Source organism: Condylostylus longicornis, unplaced genomic scaffold (assembly GCF_029603195.1).
Source record: "Condylostylus longicornis isolate FDR11 unplaced genomic scaffold, ASM2960319v2 ptg000001l, whole genome shotgun sequence".
In the NCBI taxonomy this organism is placed as follows: Eukaryota; Metazoa; Arthropoda; class Insecta; order Diptera; family Dolichopodidae; genus Condylostylus; species Condylostylus longicornis.
Genome location: NW_026577970.1, coordinates 4,084,598 through 4,109,025, shown reverse-complemented (window position 1 = coordinate 4,109,025; position 24,428 = coordinate 4,084,598). Strand labels below are relative to the sequence as shown.

At 21.4% G+C, this 24,428-nt stretch overlaps 1 protein-coding gene across 8 annotated transcripts in view; it reads left to right on the top strand.

Moving 5' to 3' along the window:
* LOC129617143 (uncharacterized) overlaps window positions 1-24,428 on the top strand; it is a 109,348-nt gene that overhangs the window by 77,824 nt on the left and 7,096 nt on the right. For 6 of the 8 annotated variants that reach the window (XM_055532795.1, XM_055532749.1, XM_055532591.1 and 3 more), the window contains 5 exons: window positions 16,299-16,464; window positions 20,783-20,938; window positions 22,649-22,837; window positions 23,021-23,188; window positions 24,026-24,229. In XM_055532795.1, the coding sequence (XP_055388770.1) occupies window positions 16,299-16,464; window positions 20,783-20,938; window positions 22,649-22,837; window positions 23,021-23,188; window positions 24,026-24,229 (883 nt within the window). Of the gene's footprint in view, window positions 1-7,326; window positions 7,442-16,298; window positions 16,465-20,782; window positions 20,939-22,648; window positions 22,838-23,020; window positions 23,189-24,025; window positions 24,230-24,428 lie in introns of all 8 variants that reach the window. The other 2 variants (XM_055532834.1, XM_055532631.1) reach the window with 1 other exon arrangement.

Sequence of the window (24,428 nt, the reverse complement as noted above, 5' to 3'; positions counted from 1 at the left end):
ATTTATAACATAACCATGTATTAATACAATTTGCACACAATAAATAATGAAGAAATTAAATATACATATTTTTTTTTAACTCGATTTGTTCTGTAACTTAATAAACATATTATACTCTCTATAACAGGAACCTGTTAATAATAACTATAGCAATATAAATTAATTCATGCCTCCTAATCGTAAAATCAATTTAATCAATTCAATTAAATGAATCGAGCCGTTAACCGTTGTAAGAAATAAATTATTTTTTTTAAAATTTTACGAGTAGGAAGCCGGATGCAAGTTAAATTTTTAATATTACCAAAGTGTTTTTAATAAGATTAAAAACAAAGAAACACAACAATAATATTTGCTTCAAACAATTAGCACAGTCTAAATAATATCTAATAACAGTCTAAATAATGTTCAAATTTGTAAAATTCATTTTTAATATATAATATTAGCATATTATGGTATTGTAGTCCCATCAATTTAAAATTTATGATTCCGATTATACCACATTGTGTTAAATATTATGTCAAGTCAATAGTTAAATATGTAACTGCTTACCTCAGTCAATAATACTTTCACTCCTTCTTCACAACTTGACATAATGTTTTTTCTAGTAAGCATCAGTTTTATAGAAAAACTTTTATGTTCACAGAAATTTTGTTTACCGAAAATAACTTCATGTTATAACAGTTATTATCATCATTATTATCGCAATAACAGTCGTAATAGTAATAAATAGTTCAATGTGTTAAACGTAGTACTGAACAAGAACGCTAAAACTTTTAATTTTGTTTTATTTTTTTTAATACAAATATTATTAAATTGCTTAGAGATTATAACAAATCCGAAATTCTTTAATTTTGATAATAATATCTTGAATTTGAAAGAAAACTGAATACTCAAGATATTCCTTAAATTATGCTAAATGTTATAAATGAAAAAATATATCTAATTAAAATTTTGTGAGATAAGTTTAAGTTATTTGCTTTATTGAATTAGTTCAAAAAAATAATATTTTTTTAGTGTTAATATAGTTTGAAAGCAATTGACCGATGAAGTAAGTGATTTCTGAAATGCCAAAGGCGATGTAGATGAATAATTCATCTTATTTCAAAGAAATCATAATTTTTTAATTACATAATATCCCTCAATATGTTCTTAAAGTATTTTGCGAGTCATTAAAATTTAAAACAAAATTAATTAATATGATTATTCAACGTGATTAATGAGCTTACAAAATATCAAAATATGTAATTATAAATTTTACATAATATACATTTTTGTAACATTTAAGATTAATTCACATTATTTACTAATTTATTATTTTATTTTACAATTTTACAATTGAAATTATGAAAAATAGTAAACACTTTAAAAATTCATTTTAACATTATTTGTTAACATTTTATATCTTTTTTTTTTAAATTTTTATCATACGAGTATATTATTGATTTTACTTTTTATATTTATATTATTGATATATATATATATAAGAGTATATATATATCAATTATATATTGATATATATATTTATATAAAATTGACATATATATGCGCATATTGATATGTATATTCATTATATATATATATATAGATATATATATATATATATATATATATATATCTAATTTTTCTTAAAATTAATAATTTTTTTTTTTAAATTTAATGATTTTTCATAAAATAACAGCAAATTAATTACATATAATGCAAAAAATAATAATTTTATATTATTAACATTTGAAAATAGAATTTATGTAGCAATGTTTTATTCTAATAATTATAAAAATTTATTTATGAAATATACTTTGTCACTATATATACCAGTATATAAAGAAAATTAAAATAAAATTGTAATCCAAACCACTTTCTTTAAAGGAAATTTTCATGTGCATTTAGAAAATAGTAATTTTTTTAATTATAATTGATTTTTATTTTCAAGAATTTAAATTAAAAATGCAGTTTAGGTAAAAACAATTGTAGCACTTACTTTTTTCTTTAATTTTATTGTATAGGTTCATTAATTTTGTAGTCATTTAAAAAGATCTATTTAAGAATTTTACACTCAGTCCATTAAAAATAAATTTCTTTTGCTTCAAAATTAAAAAATAAAATAATATTTAATTAATTTTTATTTGAAAATTTAAGTTTAGTATTTTTTTTATTTTATTTAAAATAATTATAGAATTTTACATTTTTTCATATTTTTTTTTTTTTATATCTTACACGCTTTTCAATCACAGGTGATAATCTAAATTTGTATATACGTATAAAATGTGTTATTTATGCGTGTATCTTGTATATTTATTTTCTTAAATAAAATTTAAATACTTAAATATTTTCTAAATGAAGTCCAGCTATTCTAAAATTGTAGTATATCCAAATTAAATTTTCACATCTCAGCAGAATTATTGACACCCTCCCATTTTTCAGATCGTATTGAACCGTGCACATTAACTTCATTTAATAAAAGTTTTACCTAATCCAAAGATTCTACGAAACATCGGGATCAGTCTCAGGGACTTGATCCTAACTACATTATGTTTAAGAAAATAATCAGACGATTTTAGTGAATCGACAGTAACGTGTCATATAGAATTTCAAAGAAATCAGGTGCCAGCTCCTGAATTTTTATTATGGACATTAAAGCATTTTACCCCCATTTATAAAAACATAATCGATTTTTTCGCATTTAAATGTTTTAATTTGGGTTAGTAAAAAACCGGAATATGTTATACTAACTAGAATTTGAAATAAAAGTTTAAAGTGCATTTTATTGTAAATTAAGAAATTAGACTGCGGTCGATTATGTATTGACCATGTCAGATTTGCGTTTTACCTATATAACACAATTATAATTAAACAATTTTTATAACACATTTTTGAATATCATTAATACAAATTCAATATTATACTTGTTACCGACCGTATTGTGTAAACAATAGGTAGGTTATGTGATGGCAACAAATTTTGCATATCGAGTTTTCGGTGAGAATGCACTTCTCCATAGTAGGAAAGTGTAAGTAAACTATTTTTAGCAACCTGTCGATCTGTCGGTCTGTGTGTGCACGCGTGTATCTCTAGTTCGGCTGAACCGATTTCGATAAAATTTTATTTATCAGTTGAATTCGACCAAGGCACGGGTTGATCAACTTTTGGGATATATAAGGCCTCGGGAAATTAACTTTTTAGCGGGCCTATTTTACATTTTTGACCATTTTGAAGAAAATATTGAACCGATCTTCTTGAAATTTCAAATATAAGCTTTGCTCAACCGTCTGCGAAACCTTCTAACTTTTGGAAGAAATCAGGCGTCGACAACTGGACGTTTACTACGTGCGAAATATACATTTTTGCAAATATAAAGAGAAATAATCAAACGATTTCATTTAAATTTAATATTTAAATTCTTCGTACTAAAACAATGAACATATAAATTTTTTGGAAAGATCACGGCTCGAAAACTGATCTGCGGCCCGATTTTTCCTTTTTCACCAAATCTACGGAACGAATTAATGGAATTTCTTGAAATTTGATATTTGAGTTCTGGTTGCTACCGAAACTAACTGGCGAGCATTTCAGAGAATTCAGGTAGCACAAAGCGAAACTCTACTATGAGTCAAATTTACATTTTTCTAGGTATGTTAACTAGTAAGCTTACTAATGTTATAAAAATTGGAAAGAAGTATTTAACAGACATTTTTATGATATTCTGTTCCACTTTCACTTAACTAAACAATACACATTGCTGTCGGTTATGTGCTGATCACATCAGATTTTTTTTTTTTATTAAATCCAAAAAGCATAGCCTTTAAATTTAATTTGGACAAATTACTACAACTTATACATATATACGTATATGGGTTGTATGTACATGTATCTAATCTTGTATATAGAAAAAATTGTATGTACTTCGTGAATATCAATAGCTGAACTTCATTGATAAATGTTATAAATATCATAGAGATTACATACATAATAAAATACAAAAATATAATTTAATTTATTTTAAAATTTAAATTGTGTATTTATAATATGTAATATCTCATTTATACATATTATATCTCTATAAATATGTATATATATATGTATATACATACATGAAGTAACTAAGATAGCAAGTCATTAATTTATGTTCTTAGTTATCAATATATACATAAAATATAGCTGCTATGTAGCTTCTATAGTCGCTTTTAGTCCGACACACAACACGCACACTTATATACATATCTGGTAAATAAAAATATGTTGATGTACTTTATAATATAGATACATTTGTGTACAAATATGCATAAATGTATATATACAAGTATATAAACAATATTACATAAATTTATATGCAAATATAGAATGTTAATGCCGTTTATATTCATTTAAATATGTAATTATATCATTATTATCTTTATCAATAAAATTTGTGCAATTGTATGTATATTTATACAATTTGTATACATATATATAATATATAAATAATAATTATATGTACATGATATATGTGAAAAAATTAAAATAAAAACATAATGCTATAGAAATTCTTGCGTAGTTAAATTATTCTGCATTTACATGTATAATTTATATATATATATATTATTTTATATATTATATACCTACATGTATAATCATATTATAATTATATAAAACTTAATTTTTGTAATTTTATTTTTTGATTTATTAATTTAGTTTTTAATTTACAATTTAATTATTTGTTATAGATTCAAAGTGTATTAATTAGATGGAAATATTTCTATAAATTATAAAAGTAACTACAAATATATATATACTTGTTTTTAATTATTAAATTTAAAATCTCATATTTTCTTTGGTTAATTTTGTATAATCATTTGTTTTATGTTTATATATATACATATATATATATGTATATACATATATATACATATATATACATATATACATATATATATATATATATATATATATATATATATATATATATATATATATATATATATATATATATATATATATATACATTTAGTGTTTAGTTAGATTTTTGTATTTTAGTTATAAAATTAAAAACATAGTACACTTTTTACTATTTATATTATTATATACTTATATAACAAATTATAAAATAATTATTGTCATTTGGAAATTAATATTTTTTCAACATTGTATGTTTTTTTTATTCTTTGTTTTTTTTTTAATAAACATTTCTATAATGTTTATTTTCACCAACAAAAGTATTTTATAATTTACACAACATATTTAAACAATTTTTTTTTCTATTATGATAATTGTATTACTACACTCTTCCAATCAAAAATTTTTTTCTTTCGAAACCACTAACTCACTTTACTAAAATGTTAATTATTTTTTTAATATTAATCAATAATAATTATTTTTTTTTTAAATATCCTTCTATATTAAAATGAATTTTAAAAGAAACCAAATCTAACTGTACATTGATTTTTAATTTTTTAGATAATCAAGTGTCTTAATCAAAAATTGGATCAAGTTGGAATTAAGTCAAACAAAAACTTTAAAATAATGAAAACTATTTTAAATTCAATAAATACGGAATTTCTAAACATTTCCTTGTATTTTTCATTTAAATTTAATTTGAATTAATTTGATATGAAAATATTTTTCAATGGGTGAAACTGTTATATTAAATGTTTTACAACTGAATCAAACGATTTTTATCAAAAAAAAAAATAAAATCCTAATGCAGATGCAATGTATCCGAATCGACTAATTTTTGTGTTCCCTTTACTCATTAAATATAGACTTTTTATAACATCAAAAATTTCCATGAATATTGGAAGTTTGTTTTTTAGGCATTTTAAAAAAAAGATACACCCCTTAAGATAGAAAACTGAAATTTTATATATCAATAGATCCTAACTAAAAACTTATTCTCATAGAAGAAAACTTTTAACTATCCTCCAGCTTTAATATGTACATTAAATTTATTGTAGTCACAAATTGAAATCACAAATGTTTTTTCGAATTACACCGCGTTGTCTAAAATCCATTCTATAAATTTTTAAAATCGTTTTTCTTCAAAATAATAAATTATCGTAGTCTGAAATTGTAGTATCTTTTAGATACTAATAAACAATTTATTTTATTATATTTCCGAAACTACGCAGTATAATTATTTTTCTTAACTTACTAGCTTAACCGTCGAAATTAACTCATATGTTAATGCTTCTTTCAATTTTTCTTTTGTTTATCCTAAAACTATGCAAACATGAGATTTGAAATATTTTAGTACAAGAGTGAAAGTAAAAAAAAGTGTTACTTTACATTGATTGATCCAATTTATTTTAATTCAAACTCATTATACTAAAAGTGTTAACACTGGCGAAATATTGTTCTACGGGTTAATGAATTAAACCTGTTTATATTATGAATTTTCTATCCCACTGAATCTTTCTATTCCAGCTTATCAGAGATGTAGTTTATCCCACTGAATCTAATAAACTATTTCTCTGATAAGCTACACAAAAAAAACTTATGTTATCTAGTTTAAACTAATATATAACCAGTTTAAACTTATATATAACAAATTCCGTATCAATTTTCGCCTATAGCCCGAACAATTTTCGAACATACAAATAATGCAATTAAATGTGTTTGGAATTATTATTATTAAAATACTTTTTATTAAAAATACAATTAATATTTGTCAATTAGTAAAAATTAGATATCAAATGTATAGAATATAATATCGAATTTTATTTTTAATTAATTATTTTTTTATTTTCTTAAACTTTTCTATACAAATAAATTGTAAATAACACATTTTATTTTATAAATTTCAATAACTCAATTTTTGTTTTTATATTAAACTTTTCTTTATTTTATATTTATATATATATTTTTTTTTAAACTTACAAAATTATAAATAACACTAATTTATTTTCTATATTCTTCTTTCTATTTTTCAAATGTTTTCCACATTAATAAACAATACGTTTTTATTTTAATATTTCTATCTATTTATATAAATTACCTTCCTTCATTAAATAATTCAAAAAAAAAAAACAAATATTCAATAATTAAAATTTTGATTTACTTGTAAATACAAAACTTTTAAAAATAAATTCCTTTATATAATAAATATTAAAAAAAAAAATATATTAAATATAAATGCAATTTTTTAAACAACATTCAATGATAATTAAATCTTAAAAATATAAACAATTTTCAAATGAATAAAAATAATTTAAAAATAAAATAAAAAACAAAAAATTAATTCATAAATTTTTGTATAAATTGAAAAATCATTTGAAAATTTTTTTTTTTTTAAATATTTATTTAATATTAAAAAAAAAAATAAATTAAAAAAATGTCAAAACCTACAAAATTTAGTATACTCGGCATGAACCTTTTTGGATGCAAATTCTGCGAGAAAGCCAATGATAAATCAACTTGTGACAGAAAAAATTTTGACAGCTTACTATGGGCAATCGTCACAGTATTTCAGGTAGATAAAATTTTATTTTGTCTTTTTTCAACTTGATTTTTATTTTTTCTTTTTGTTTTGTTTTTATCTTTATATATATATATATATATATATATATATATATATATATATATAAGAATCTATCTAATAATAAAAACTTATTGTTTTTTTTTAATTTAAAAAAAAATCTTATATTTTAACTATCTCTATAAATTTATAATTTAACTAATAGAAAATATAATTTTGTAGACTTTTCCTCCTCTAGAAATATATTATATATGTATATATATATATATATAAATTTATAATATATACTTAAATATAAGTATACTACTACCATTTCAAAATTTATAATATTAGAAATTATAAAATAAAAAAAAATATTAAAGTGCAAAATAAAATGACATAGTTATAGTTTAGAATTATGGTTAAACATTTTTTTATTTTAATTAAATAAATTAAAAATAAATTCCAAAATAGCTACACAGAAAAAAAAAATTTTAATTAAATGCGATCAATGTTTGTTTTATGTCAAACATACTAAATTAGATATCCCCCCCAAAAAAAAATATTTAATATTATTATTAGCTCCGCACTTGCTTTTCGAATATAAAAAATGATAATTAAATAATTCATGATTTAATGACAATTCATAAAAACTTTAAATTAGAAAAGAAAACAATTTTTTATTTAAAAAATGAAAAAAAAATTAAATAATTGAACACGTAACAAGTAAAACATTTGGATAGTAAAATTTATGTAAATGATCCCCAATTTTAATTAATACCATTTAAAAAAGCAAATTAAATGCATTTATAGTGTTCTTCAGAATATCAAAAATATTATATTTTTTCCTTAAAATTATAAAATCTTGAGCTCTATTTATTTTTATATGTCACTCTCAAGTCACGATCGCTTGATATTGAATTTTAACTGTAAAAAAATAAAAAACTAAAAACAATTTAAATTTCAAAAATATTTTAAAGAAAAACTTTTCCAAAATTTTATCTACCCTCATTTAAAAGATATTATTAGAAAAACTAAATTGTAGATCTACAATCTATACTGTTAGGAGTAAAAACTAGGAGTAAAATTTTTGTTAATTAAAATTGAAATTAATTTTTATTAATAGAAGAACCGAAAATAGAATGTTAAAATAAATTTTATCGTAACAACATAGAGCTTCTTGTATTTCATATTTCGTATAGATATGCAAGATAATAAAATTGAAGGTATGCCAGCCTCAGCCTTACTCTCCCTTTCAATGTTAAATATATTAGTGATTGTTCATTTTATTTTATTGTTTTTCTATTTTGTATAGGTTACTTATTATAGCAACCAAATTATGTGGTTGTAATAATAATCATCTATTTAATCAAAATCAATAGCATGAAAATGTACAAATCTAGTGAAATCAAGCTTATTGGTAAACATCTGTCCTTGATCGTTTTTCACCATTTGAAACAAAATTTAATGTTGGCTAATATATTCAATTATTTACTTTGGATTCATATTTTTAATAATATGAGCTAAATATTATGCAGATTAAATAAATCAGCTTCGTTGCTACTAAAAATTTTAATACAATACTGTTTCAACACTTCCTTCACTTTGAATTGTAAAATGTTAGAAAAAGAAAATCTATTCAATTCGGTCAAATATTATTTCAGGTTAAATAATTTTTACTAACGATACAGAAATTTTTTGAAAACCCTAATTTATTCTAAATACCACAATTTTAATGAAACATTTTTTTGTATGCGTAAGCCTTTGTAAGTTCTACTCTTCCTGCTTTATTCATCTGTTTGTTGTTATTGTTCACATAACAGAAGTCACAATAGAATATTTCACTTGCTATCTATTCCGTAATTTTTTGCCTGAATTAACACCTATTTCAAATTTGACCACAAATCTTATATCGTTGTTTGCTTCAATTTAAATATATAGGTGCTCTTAATATGTAAAGATATAAAAGGTGTTAATTCGAACTTTATATAACAGTTGATCAATGTTAATAATAACTGTGTGTAAGGTTGTACTTCAAAAGAAAATTATCAATTGTTTTTATTTTTTAAAATTTTTAAAAATCATAGTTGGTTCTCTATTAATTTACGATTCAAAAATAAGTTTATTAAAACATTTTGAATATAAAATCACTCAAGTACGTACACCACACTTTAGATTATCTTAAAAATTAAATTAACTCTTATAACAACTTAATGAATCACATAATAGGTATATATTTTCATATTTAATAATTCAATATTAGTTAGGTTACGAGCTTAAGAATTTTACATTAAATCTTACACTTTATTTGATACTAACTATAGTCCTGTAATTAAATAATACTGTTATATTATAAAAATAGTAATAAATTTTTTTTACAATATTGGGAGTAAATATTATTTTATTTTTTTAAGTATCCCAAATTATATAATATAAATCTCAGTAAAAATTATATTTAATTTTTAAACATTTATATAAAAAATATCTAACAATATAACAGAAGTAAAATTTCGTATATCAATAAATAAACTTTTCTATTTTAGCTTTTGTTATTGTAAAATTTAAATTTCTTTTTTCTAAAAATTATAAATTTAACTTTTTTAACTCTAAATCATTTGTTTTTTACTTTTATTTTTTTAGTTATTAACTAAATTTTTAAACAAAATTATATTATATTTTTATAACTCTATCTTTTCTATATTTTATTTTATTTAATTTTTTTCTTTCTTTCAAAATAATTGGCATGAATTATTATATACAAAAAAAAAAAAACAAACACTTAAGTATTCCTAATTCTTTTTTAAATTATTTTTAATTAATTATTGAAACATTGTTAAAACTATAATTTTCAATTTAAATTTAAATTAAAGCCTCAAATTTCTCACAATTTAAATATTCAAACTATAATCAATTAATTTTTGCGTTTTAATAACTTATAAATGATAAATGTACCGTATATTAAGAGACTCATTTCGCGTTTTCCTACTTTAGCTGATTATAAAGCAAAAAAAAAAATAAAAACCAGAAATTTTTTTAAATTAGTATTTTTTAAGTTCGCATAAATACTCTTATCTTCAATTGCATATTATAGTATATGCGCCATTAACTGGAAATATGCAACATTTATGGAATATTAAAAAGGTTTTTAAAAGTAACATAATATATAGCATATAAAATTAATTTATAATTATAATTATATTAAAATTATTCATTTCTAAAATTGCATGCTTTTGTAAATTCTTTTTAAATATAAAAAAAAAATATTCTTTTTGAATTGAAATCAAAATTTTGTGAATTTATGACATATGTAAGGGCACAATTATTACAAAAAGGTAAGTAAAAATGAAAAAAATTATTATTTTCAAAATAATTGATTAATATCTATTAATTTTTTTTATTGGATCATTTTATATAAATGCATAAATTAAATTATTAACTTTTATGTATCATACTTGACAAATTAACACTAGAACTCACAATTAAAATTTTAATTTATGAAGAAAAGTCAATTTATTCCTTTGTTCTAAAATTTAAATTACTGAATATGGCGAAAAAATGAATTTTGCAAGTTTTAATGGGAACCGTTAATCATTGACAATAATTAAGATAAATTTTTCTAAAAATCAACTTAATATACACAATATTCTAGTTAATTTTATTTTACCCTGGTTGGTCAGTTGATGTGAACGTTGCGGTGCGACAGGCCTTACCAATTAGCACGAATGTTTTATCATCAGCAATCCGCGACTACCTGATCGTCATATAGCGTACTATTACAAGTGGCCTTTCAAAGCCACCCGGTTCTTTTAATAAATTTATCTTAATCCTTAAGCTGGATTTGACTTAAGTGAGAAGTCTGACCCCGCCAAGAGCCGAACACCTCACAGACAGTGAAAAAGAGTCTATCTCCGGGCAGGTGCAAGTCATCATTTACTTTACCCTATATCCCATTCCTATCATATTATTTATTTCAAAACCAGAAAAATTTAAAATACATAATTTTTAATCTGAACTATTCATAAGTAACATTGGCTCTTATTATGAAAAAAATACATAGTACGATATACGATATTTCTACTCGTAATAGCAATACTATCAGAAAAATCGTGTATTGTACGATATTATTAGAAACTTCATTCAATAATACAACGGAAAATAATATTACATTAGAATAAAATTAACTACAACGTAAATTGAGCCAAAATGTTCTACCTCTTTTTAATAGCACAATTTTTTAGAAATGTATTCAACATTTGAGTGTTTATTTTTTAATAAAGTAATTTATTAGAAACAATTTCCTAAACTATGCATGACTTAAACTTAATTTCTAATAAAAACAAAAAATTAGAAAATGTCACACTCAGTATACAATTTCATATAGAGAAATGTAGAAGCATTTATAATTCTGTCTTCAACTAAACTGACTAAATACTTTGAAAGTTATTAAAAAAATTCATACTTCTTGTATACTATCTTAAAAATAAATATTTGACTTTGGATTAGTTTCGCTATTACTAAAGTCAGATCTGTCACCATTTTTAGATTTCTATTGAATATGTGATAAATACTCACTTTTATGTCAAATTCAATAATTTTGTAACTATTCCCCACAAAAAAATGTGTATCTTTATTCATGATATTGCAGTTGAAATATTTGTTTTGTATTACTTTTGTATTAAAGGAGACGTTTTTTGCCGGACATTTAATTTCTTCAATAGAGATATAAAATATAGTATATATATATATATATATATAATTATGAAATATATAGTATGTAATTCACTTTTCTTCATGCTGTAAGACTTTAAGTGTGCTTGACATTATTTTTATTTTTAAAAAGTACTATTTAAGAAATTTTAATATGAAATTTTTTTTGTAACATGTTATACAACACTTATAAGTGTTCATACTATAAATATTGTAATGTCAATTCAAAATCATTATGTATATATACATTTTTCTTTTATTTTCCCCCTTTAGATATTATTGTATTGTTGATATATTTTGCAAATTTATGTTCTTGTATACAAATGTAAAAAAAACGCATAATTAATATTTTAAATTTTCTCTTGTACATAATATAAATACATACTTTTTTTATGTAATAAATAAAATGTTGAATGTATTGTTGTTTATCAACATGTTGCACATAGTAATTATTCTTTATTTAATATGAAAAATAATTAAAATAATTGTTATATCATCGTTATTATTATTTTTAACTTAAAAATATTTATTATGCGATGAAATGTATTTTCAATATTTTTTTTTTTTGAAATATAGATTAATTATACATGTCTTTTTTTATAAATTTAAATATTATAATATAAATATCTAAAATGTACATATACTCTTAAAAATAAATCGTTTTTTAATTTGCAAAAAAGCTTAAGGCTAATTACTCATACCCATTTTGCGAAATCTTAAATTTTTAATTTATAATTAATTATAAAAAATGTAATTATATAAGTTTGAATTAATGTGATCATTGTTTATTCTCAAATACGTAAGGAAAGAAGGTAATGTTAAACAAACCGTATTTTTAATATTACCATAATAAATTATAAAAGTATAACATCAAAATATATTACACTATAAAGTATAAATTACCAACAAATTACTCCAGCAACATATATACATATATATAAATAGCGACCTGATTAATAAATAATATTATTAGTCAAGTTCGGGCTGATATAGACATAGAATTTTTAATTTTGCAACTGTTTGATTACTTATTTGTATTCTGTAGGTTTATATTTAGGCGCTCACACATTCAACTATATGGTCGCATGCAATTAAGCAATCAAACAGTTTGTAATCTTTTACAAATTTAATAGTTTAGTTGGGTAGATTTGTGCGTAACGATTCTACAACCAAGCATCAATTGTATAAATAAAACTAAGATGCCTGTCTGAGCCCTTACACTGTCAATACTGAAAGGTCATTTCATAAACGTCAGTTCATTATATTCGATTTAAAATAAATTTCATGAGCAATTATGTATGTTGCCTATTAGACCCTACTTTACGTGTCTATTGATTTTATTTTATTATCATAATGTTTTTTGTAAAATTTGGTTACATATATAAATTACCGTTTTCAATTGAAATGTACAAAATCATTTATTTATTTTTTAAGTGTATATGTATATTACTATAATAATTTAACTGTGTATAACAATTTTAATTAGAAATTTATTATTTCTCATATTTATTATATTTGTTCATTTAATTTCAATTTTATTTTTTTTTATAATTTGTAAAATAAAACTGTTTAAAATTGTAAAATATATAATTGTTATATTTTTTCCTATTAATTTTCATTTAAAAATTTATTATTAAAATTTTATATAAGAATTTGAAAACTACCATTTATTTTTTTTTATTTTATTTTGCATAAAATTTCAATGAATTTTGCAATATTGAAACTGAATTTTAAAAAAGTTTGAAAAAGTTATTTTTAACACAATTTTCACTATATATAGTTTATCAATTTATATATTATACATATATAAATATATATATATATATTTTTTGTTTAATTATTTGAAATAGAAAAACATTATAATTATATAGAAATCTTCTAAAACATTCTTATATATACATATATAAAACAATAAAATAAACAAAATACCAAAATATCAAAAATATACAAACACGTTGAAAAGTAAATATAAATAATGATAAAACAAAAACAAAGAAAAGCAAAAATATATTTAAAAGAAAAACTTACAATATATACTTTTTTTTATTTTTTATGTTATTTATGTAAAAAAATATATAAAAAAAAAAACAAATTTTTTGAAAATCATAAAACTCAATTCATTTTCTGTTTATTGTTTAAAAATATTTATATATTATTATACAACCTTCCAATTAATACACCAATTAAGAAAAATTAAAAAAAAAAAAAAATATTTTTAAATAAAAGATTTAATTTGAATCTATATTATATTATGTAGTTCGAATACAATTATTTTATCATTAAGAACTAATTTTGAATAGTAATATACAGAGTGTACTGTATACAAAATGCAATAGGTGCCAAATTTATAAATAATAAAAATTTTTTACAAAACCATATTATTATTATTATTATACAAAATATTATTTATTGATTTAAATTTTTTAATTGTTTTACAATTTTATTTATATTTTCCATTAATTTTGATAATTCTATTTTTCAATAATATCTTTTTATATATATATATATATATATATATATATATATTTTATCGATGCGTTTATTTTTGCTATCATATAAATTCTTTTTCAATATTTTCTGTTTAATTTTTCTTTTAATAAGCCTTATTATAAAAATAGTATTGCAAATAAAAATTTGTAACATAATTTTCAATAGATCTTAAAAATTTAACAACTTAATCGATTTTAGTTAAATTGCTAATTTAACATTCAATTTTAAATTTTTTAATAAAATATATATTTAATAAACAATTTTAAAGAATAAATTTAATCAGAGATTAAATGATTAAAAGCTTTATTTTAAATTTATTTAATTATTTTTTCTAATTCGCTCTATTTCAATTAGAATTTAAACACTTAAAAAACTAATGCTATAGGCAAAAAAAAAAAATCTTAATTTTAAATACGGTTTTCTCATTAAAATCTGCTCTCTATGTTAATTCTTAAACCAACAAGATTTGTAAGCTCTAACTAACGAGAGAAATTAAGTATTCATATTTTCATTCATTTCTGTGAGTCATTAATGTTAATTAAAAGATGCCGTAATACTGTTTTTTCAAATATCTACTTAATATTGCTTAAAACAGCTCTTTATTATTGTGATATTTAATTGTCTAAATATGGCTTGTATGAAATTATATTATAATAATATTTAAAATAATTTTCCAGAAATTGTATTCATAGTTTATTACTATAAAATAAAAAATACATTATTAATTTCCATTCAATTTAATGAAAACTGAAAACTTTAGCACATAATTTTGTATGTATTTTTTCTAAGTACTATTACACATACACAAACGTGATCGAATTTATAAAATAATTCACAAAATTTCAATTGAAAATACGTTAAAAAAACCGTAAAATTTTCATAAATTTATAATACTTAAGTTTGACGAGGTTCCCCGAATAGTACACTTGGGCCAATTATACCAGTCGTTGTAGTATAATACCGTAAATATCACAAAAATTTACTATAAGAATGTATTACTTCGATATTTCAATTAAAAATTACTTTAAAATATTATAAACATAGAATATAGAACATTTTTTTGTTGAATTTAAAGACAATAACTACAAAATAAATACAAATTAACAAAATGGCTTAAATCCAATATTAGTTTATTAAATTCTTAACTTCCTTTTTTAACAATTTAGTTATTAAAATTTATTTATTATTACCATTTTTAGTATATTTTAAGTAATCCTTTCTCTTTACCTAACTTAGCTTGAGTTTTTATTTTTCAGTTTTCATTTATTTAATTTAACAATAAACATATTTCATTAGTTGAAAATTAATTAAAAAAAAAAACTAAAAATTTAATATTCAATTATAATTTAAAATAATATTAAAAAATTGTTACAAACAATTACAAACATTATAATCATTTAAATATGAACAACCCTAAAAAAACAATAACAAAATTAAATTTTTTTAAGCATTGAACACAAAACCTTTACATTTTTAACTTAAAAAATTCTTTTGACACCATATACTTATATATATATATAATTAAATATACATAAACATATTCAAAATATATATGTAATGTAACATTAAAAAATTAACACTCATTTTAAAAAAAGAAAAATATTCCAAAGAAAATTATACAAAAATCAAATTCATAAAATATATAATGTACATGTTATACATATATGATATATAGCATACTTGGCATGTACCTATTTGGTGGTAAGTTTTGTAAGTTCATGGACGATACTGGACAAGAGAGGGAATGTACTTGTCCGGAAATAATCAGCAAACATCCACTTTGTGAATGTGATCGTAAGCATTTCAACAACTTTTTATGGGCCACTGTTACTGTTTTTCAAGTAAGCATTTTTTATTAAACATTTTAATTCATAATTTTACTCAAACAATAAAAAAATTTTTTGTTTAGTTTTTTGTTTTTCAATTTTGATTTAAATCTTATTTGGTTATTTTTTAAACAGACACATAAAACAAAAAATTTTTTAACATATATAACTTTTTAGTTAGAAAACGTATACGAGGAGAAAACTAATATACTATTTTAATTTAATTGCTAATAATTTAATAAGATTTTAATTTAAATATTTTATCTAATAATTTAAGAAAGGGAACTATATAAAATAGCTTTATAAAAATAAAGTAAAATTCAACAATTAACCAGCTTATAGACTTCAGAAAGAATTTTTTTATGCGTTTCTCATGTTGTTACGTTGGCGCCTTACAATCTTCTTAAAAAGTAAAAGTTTTTGTGATTGAGATAAGCAAAAGCCATACTATCGAGATTATCACGTATTTAATTTGATAAAATATAATACAATATGCACTTTTTTCTACTTTTTTTTTAAATTTACAAACTGTTTAGTAAATTGTTTTAAATATCCATGTTGGAGACTAATTATGGAGATGAAGATTTCCTTTTTCTTAATTAGCGGGTCTAATTACAATATAATCACTTAAAAAATTTATTAATAAATTATACAGCTGCATTAAGCATATTCCTCAAAATTTGAGTAATTTATATTATTAAAAGAGAATCCTTTTAAGAAGTTGGTGATTTGCGAAATATCTCTTAGTTTACCATATTGTAGTCTTCATATAAAACGTAAATCTAATTATTAAAATACATCATAGGAATACGTCTTAGGTGCTCTCAATTTCTCTTAGTTCTGCTCTAAAATGAGATTCTTATGCCTGTTATAAAAATGCGTGAACCAATAATTTTAATTGATTTTTTGAATGAAAAGTCTCAAGATTTTCTATTTGCGCAAAATAACTACACAAAGTATTTTTGTTTTGTCCAATTAAAACTTAAATTTTTTTTATTTATTTCAAAAAATTCTTAATACATTTTCATCTTGCATCAAAAATGCAAGATCTAGACACTATTTTTTAGTGATTTTGCTAAAAAAAGTGTAAAAGTATTTTTAAACAAATGACACTTCGAGAGTCAAATTTTTTCTTTTGTTTAATGAAATGGAAGTTTTTTTTCTCTCTTAGGTCTTCTGTGCCCAGCCAGAACTATATTTTTGTCAGTCTTGGTTCAGATTTAACATGTTTGTTTCACTTTCTATTTTAATTTGGGGTAAGGGATAAGTCGAACGAAGTGAATACAAAGCGTCAAAAAAAACGTTTGACATTTTTTTCATTTATATATGTATAATTGATAATACTCAATAATTTTTAAAGTTTATCAACATGAAGCAGCATAACAAGTACGTGTTGGCAACGTATGTATTGTTATGGGTTCCCATATATTTGCCGACCGTATTGTGTAAACAATAGGTAGGTTATGTGATGGCAAAAAATATTGCATATCGAGTTTTCGGTGGGAACGTACTTCTCTATAGTAGGGAAGTGTAAGTAAACTATTTTTAGCAACCTGTCACGCGTGTATTCGGTTGAACCGATTTTGATGAAATTTTATATGTAAATTTATTTCCACCATGGCACGGATTAATCAACTTTTGGCATATATCAGGCCTCGGGAACTGCACTTTTTAGCGGGCCTGTTTTACATTTTTGAACATTTTGAAGAAAATATTCAACCGATTTACTTGAAATTTTATATATAAGCTTAGCTCGACCGTCCGCAAAAATTCCTAAGTTTTGGAAGAAATCAGACATCGGCAACTAGACGTTTACTACGGGCCAAATGTACATTTTTGTGTATATCAAGCGAAATAATCGACCGATTTCATTGAAATTTAATATATGAATTCCTCATATTAAAGCAATGAACATATAAATTTTCCATTTTTCACCATATCTACGGAACGAATTGATGGAATTTCCTGAAATTTGATATTTGAGTTCTGGTTGTTACCGAAACTAACTAGCGAGCATTTCAGGAAATTCGGGTAGCACAAAGCGACACTCTACTAAGAGCCAAATTTACATTTTTCTAGGTATGTTAACTATAAGCTTACTAATGTCCTAAAAATTGGAAAGAAGTATTTAACAGATATTTTTATAATATTCTGTAACACTTTCATTTAACTAGACAATACACAATGCGGTCGGTTATGTGCTGACCACGTCAGATTTTTTTTTATTATATCCATAATATTGGGTAGTTCAATTCAAAACGCTGTGAGCCTATTATTGAAAACAAATCTAAAATATTTTAAAATCTGTGAATTTTTTATTGAACTTATTGAATTATCTGTTATATTTAAAATAATTAACAAAAAATTAACAATTTTTATTAACTTTTAAAAATTATTTTAAATTTTTATTCTTAATCAATGCTAAGTATGTCTTCTTTTTTCGAAAAAATACTCGTATACAATAATAAATTTTTCAAATTTTTTAATTATTTACATTATATACAAAATATCATACTAAAATCATTAAAAAAAAATATTTAACAAATTTACATTTATAATTTTTTTAATAATATTTTTGTTCAAAGTTATAAATACACACAAACAGACAGACATATTTTTATTTCTTTTAACAAAAAATAAAAAAACAACTATTATAGAAGTTTTTTTTTTGTTATCAAGATTTTTTAATATTTAACAAAAAAAACTCAAAAAAAAAAAAATCTGCTTATTTGCTTGTCTATAAAAAAAATATGTTTAATAATGTTAACATTTTACGTTAATATATAATTGTATTTATTAAAATAATTAAAAAAAAAAAAAAACTTTTTTAATATTAGATGAATTTAAATTTAAAAAATATAAAAAGCAATACAACAAAGCTTTTATCTTAAGTCGCCGCTACGCTTCATTTTAATTTAAAATTTTATATAAAATTTTTGAGGCTGTTTCTTTCAATTTTTTTAATTAAAAAATTTATTATTTACACATATTCGTTTATATTCGTTAAAATATATATATTTTTTTTATTTATATTATATATTTCATATTATATTATATATGGCAAATTTAATTTCGCCATTTTTAAAAAAAAATAAATTTTAATTTTTGGAAATGCACGCTTAAGCTTTTTCAAATCCAAAACCAAAATAAAAAAAAAAATTAATAATAATTTTGTTTTTTTTTTCAAATCCCCTTTATTTATATTAATTAAACCTTATATATTAGTATTATATATATATATATATATATACATATTTATTTATTAAATATTTACTTTATTTTAATTGAATATAATTAAACTTAACAATTTAATATACATTTTTTATATTTAAATAATAAATATATATTTAATTATTTCATAATATTTTAAATATAATTTATTGGTTTGAATCGGTTTATATTTTTTTACAAATATATTTAAATAATTATAAAAATTAAAATTATTTATTTATGAAAAGCTTTTAAATTTTTATAAATATTAAATATTTTAATATTTTATTCCCTTATATCTTTATGAAAAATTTAAAGTAATCACTTTTCTCAAAAACGTATTATAAAATTTTGTTTAAAATAAAAAAAAATCTATTAAATCATTGAAATTGTGTATCGTTTAATTAAAAAATTAATAATTATTATATTTGTGTATCTACATAATTAAATATTAAATTAAAATAAAAAATTTAAAATAGATTACAAACGTAAACATAATACCCACTTTTGTTTTTTTTTAGAAAAATGAGAAGACCCTATATATAATCACTTTTTAAATCAGTTCCAAACACATATATAATAAATATTTTTTAATAATGCATGTATATAATGTAGTAGAGATGTTATACGTCTTATCTCTACTACTGCTATACATTTTTAAAAATGTTAAATTATATATGAAGTAATTAAAGAGGCAAAAAAAAAAAAACAATTAAATATAAATTACATAATTCGATTGCTATTTTTGCTTTTAAGTAGATTTTTAACATTGATATATTCATAAAAATTTTCAAATATTATATTTATTACATATTTCTTAATGTGTTATTAAAAATATATATATATATTTTTTTTTAGTTATATTTTATACCCCAATTATTATTTTTAATTTAATAAAATTTTTAAAACACAATAAGAATTTTTTATATATATATTATAAATGCTTGCTTAATTTATTTTTAAAATTATTTTCTATATCCATATCCCTTTTCAATCCTACCATAAACCTTCCAATAACGAAGAAAAAATATTATTTATTTCTAAATTATTACGATTGTTATTAGCTATTTTACTTTTATTTAATTTAAAATCCACAAAAAAAAAAAAAAAAAATTTTGTTTAGATTCTCACCCAAGAAGACTGGAATGTTGTTTTATTTAATGGAATGGAAAAAACAAGCCATTGGGCAGCTCTTTATTTTGTTGCTTTAATGACATTTGGAAATTATGTTCTGTTCAATTTATTGGTTGCTATTCTCGTCGAAGGATTCAGTTCAGAAGTAATTATCTTATTAGTAAAATATTAAAAAAAAAAACAAAACATTTGCAACAGAAATACATAATAACACATACTTACATTTATATATAGTAATAATTATATAATAATAATGAAAGTGACAATAATTAATAGTTTTTGTAAAATTTTTTAAATTCCTTTTGATTTTTAGCTTGTTGATTTTATCATTATTTTCATTTTAAATAAAAGAAAAGAAGGAAACGATAAAATGCATAAGTATATAGACCACACCACGCAAAATACATACCATATTTAATGTCAAAAATAAATGTCATTCCGGTGAATTGGTAGTTTCATCGTGACGCGTTCATGATATTTTTATTTTAGATTTGTTATAAATATAAAATAAAAATATAATATGAATTTTATGAAATGAAACGTTAATCCGAAAAAAGACAGACTGTGTCCGATTTTAGTTTTCGTCAATTTTTTTTTTAAACAAAAACTTTAATAAGTAACGTATATTATATTATACTTTGTATACAAACATTACAAACATAATATATTTATGGCATATTTTTTAAATTCAACTCTATGGGAACTGCCATAAAGAAAAATATTGGAAGATTATTTTTTTTTTTGTGAAGTTAGAACATTTCAAAAGGTCTGATTTTTGGTTACTAGAATCATTGATTCTATTGAATTGAGAAGTCAATAATACGAAAATACACAAAAACAATCAACTTATTATATAATTTTTTTTCAATTCTTTAATAATGCTTGTTGCAAAACTAAATTGATCAGCGCCAAAAATCAACTAAGGAGCTTTTTCAAAACTCCTTAAAACTGCTGCAATGTAAATCTATAGTTAGTTATTAACACAAAGAAAAATCAATGTGAGGTCGAACATTATTGCATTATTATACCCTGCACCTTTCTGAAGGGTATATTCACTTTGGTATGGAGTTTGTAACCACTTGCTCAGCGTAAAATTCTGCGTTGATTTAGCTATAACCGTCTGTCCGATCGCACGACAACTCAAAACCAAATAACGCAATCGGCAACTTTCACAAGTTGTTTCTTTTGTGCAAACGACGGCTGCTATTGTAATTGGACCATTTAGGACAACGGATCGGGTAGCTACCATACAAGTCAAAGAGGTTTTTTTAAAAATTTCAAAAACTAATAAAGATATTCATATCAAATTTTGCAAAGGTGTATCCAATTACAATCTACTATGAGACTTTTAATCGAATGGCTGCCCTGGTTTGGGTAGTTGCCACACAACTCCAAAAGCTAATTTGAAATATTTGGAAAAAAAATAATGTTAGATTTATGAAACTTAGGTCACATAGGTCACATATATCCCTGAAATTTTAGTGAAATGGCTTGACCGGTTTGAGCGGCTGCCATAGAACTCCAACTGTCAATTTTAATTATTTTATCAGATTATAGGTCCAATTATAGGTCAGACATTTCCATGCAGTTTCGATAGAGTGGCGTGTAAGAAACGTTATCTACTTAACATTTTTACTTGGTTTTATTATTATTTTTGTAGAATTTTTGAAAACAAAATTTCTCAGGTTTATGCGTAGTTAATGTCACTTTGCATATATACTTGTATACAAAAATTGTATTATCTTTAAAAATAATATTGAATATTTTATTTGTATTAACAATATGAAAATATAAATCAAAAAGATAATATTAAAATTATAATAAAAACAAAAACCAAACAAATAAATTACTTTAGCGTAATGAAAGGCGTGAACGTGAACAACGTGAATTAGTAAAAAAATTACGTGAAGAAAATTTAGCAGCTGAAAATTTAAGTGATGGAATATTCGATGAATCTGAACGCAGCCCTTCCGAATCTTCATCAACAAATGGAAGTTACTCGGAAATTCGAAATAAGTGGCATAGTGCAGAGGATTTGAGAAAAGTATTAAATAAAAAAAAAAAATAAATTGATTATTTTTATTTTATTTTTAAAATTTATTTTTAAATTTTATATTTTCAACAAAATCGAAAACAAACAAAAATAATTAAACCCTTATATACGTGCCTACGTCTTAACAACGAAATCAATAATTGTGAATTGTTAAACAACTTAACGTAAATATAGGCAAATGAAAATATGGATTATACCTCAGAGCCCAAATGTAATATACAGAAGCAAAGATTATTACAACCCAGCTTGGATTATCAACTAAATGACACATCAGCTATAAGGAAAGTTTCTGATAAGGATATCAGTAAAATAATTGATGATGATATAAAAAGTTTAAAAAAGGTAAAATCGGAGTTGTAGTTAATAGATCTTACACGGTTATTAACTTATTTTTTTTTTGTATAAAATATATAATTTAATAATACATCAAAAATAAAAATATCACTATTAAAAAACAAAATATTTCAAATAGCACCTTTTAAAATAAATGTACTACTATGTAGAAGAATAGAAAATATGGCTAATTTTAGATTTCGGAACTGAACTGAATCCATGGAAATAGAATTTTTTACTACTTTTTTAATGAGATTAAAAGTATATTAATTTTATACAAATTCTTTAATGGAAATCAAAAAAACTGTGAGCATTATTTACTTTAATTCTATAATGGATAATGTTTGGAATGTTATTCTTTATTTTTATCCTTGTACAATTAATTATAAGAAAATTAAAAAAAAAAATGTATAATAAATAAAAATGCACTTATCCTAATAAAAATTGCACATATTTGTTGTTTTTTGCATGAATTTTTGTGGTTTTTTATTGAAATTTTTTTTAAAATTAAATTTTGGATTTTTAAAATTGCCTAAATGTCTATGCTCTCAGAGTATTAATCTCGGAAATTCTATTTCGATTTTATATTAATATAAATGAAAAAAATTTACAAAAACACTACAAAAAATTACTTCAAATCTTCGCAAGATTTCCTTAATCTAATTAGCCATAAAATAAAATAAAATTTGCGAATCTATATGGGTACATAAATATGTTGTAATTGTAAATATATACTTGTGATGTAATCGATGGACAAAAATGAAAAATTCGCTGAGAATAATTACTTAATTTTGATAAGAAATTTATAAGTCTTATATAATTTATCTAATATTTTACAAAATTTAGACATCTTCAATTAAAGAAAGGAGACCGGAGGCTAGTAAATTAGCTAATTTAAGAGCACTTCGTGATCCACCAATAATTATGACAACAGCTGCAACTCCACAAGATTCTCCGAGCACAACTTTGGAATCTGGTGCATCATTTAAAAATTGGAGTCAACAAGAATTGCAAGCTATGGATGATAATGGTAGTGAAAATATCGGAAAGGTAAATATTTTATTATACCAAATTATGCAATTTAATGAAATATGAAATTGTTATGATACTCTGCTAATCAGATGTATAATATATCACGAAAAGAGAAATTTTGCTCATATTGAATTCTTATGTTCTCACTAAGAGCTATCGTGTGAATTAATTTGTAACTGGAAAAAAATTCATTCTTCGATTTTCAACTTACTAACTT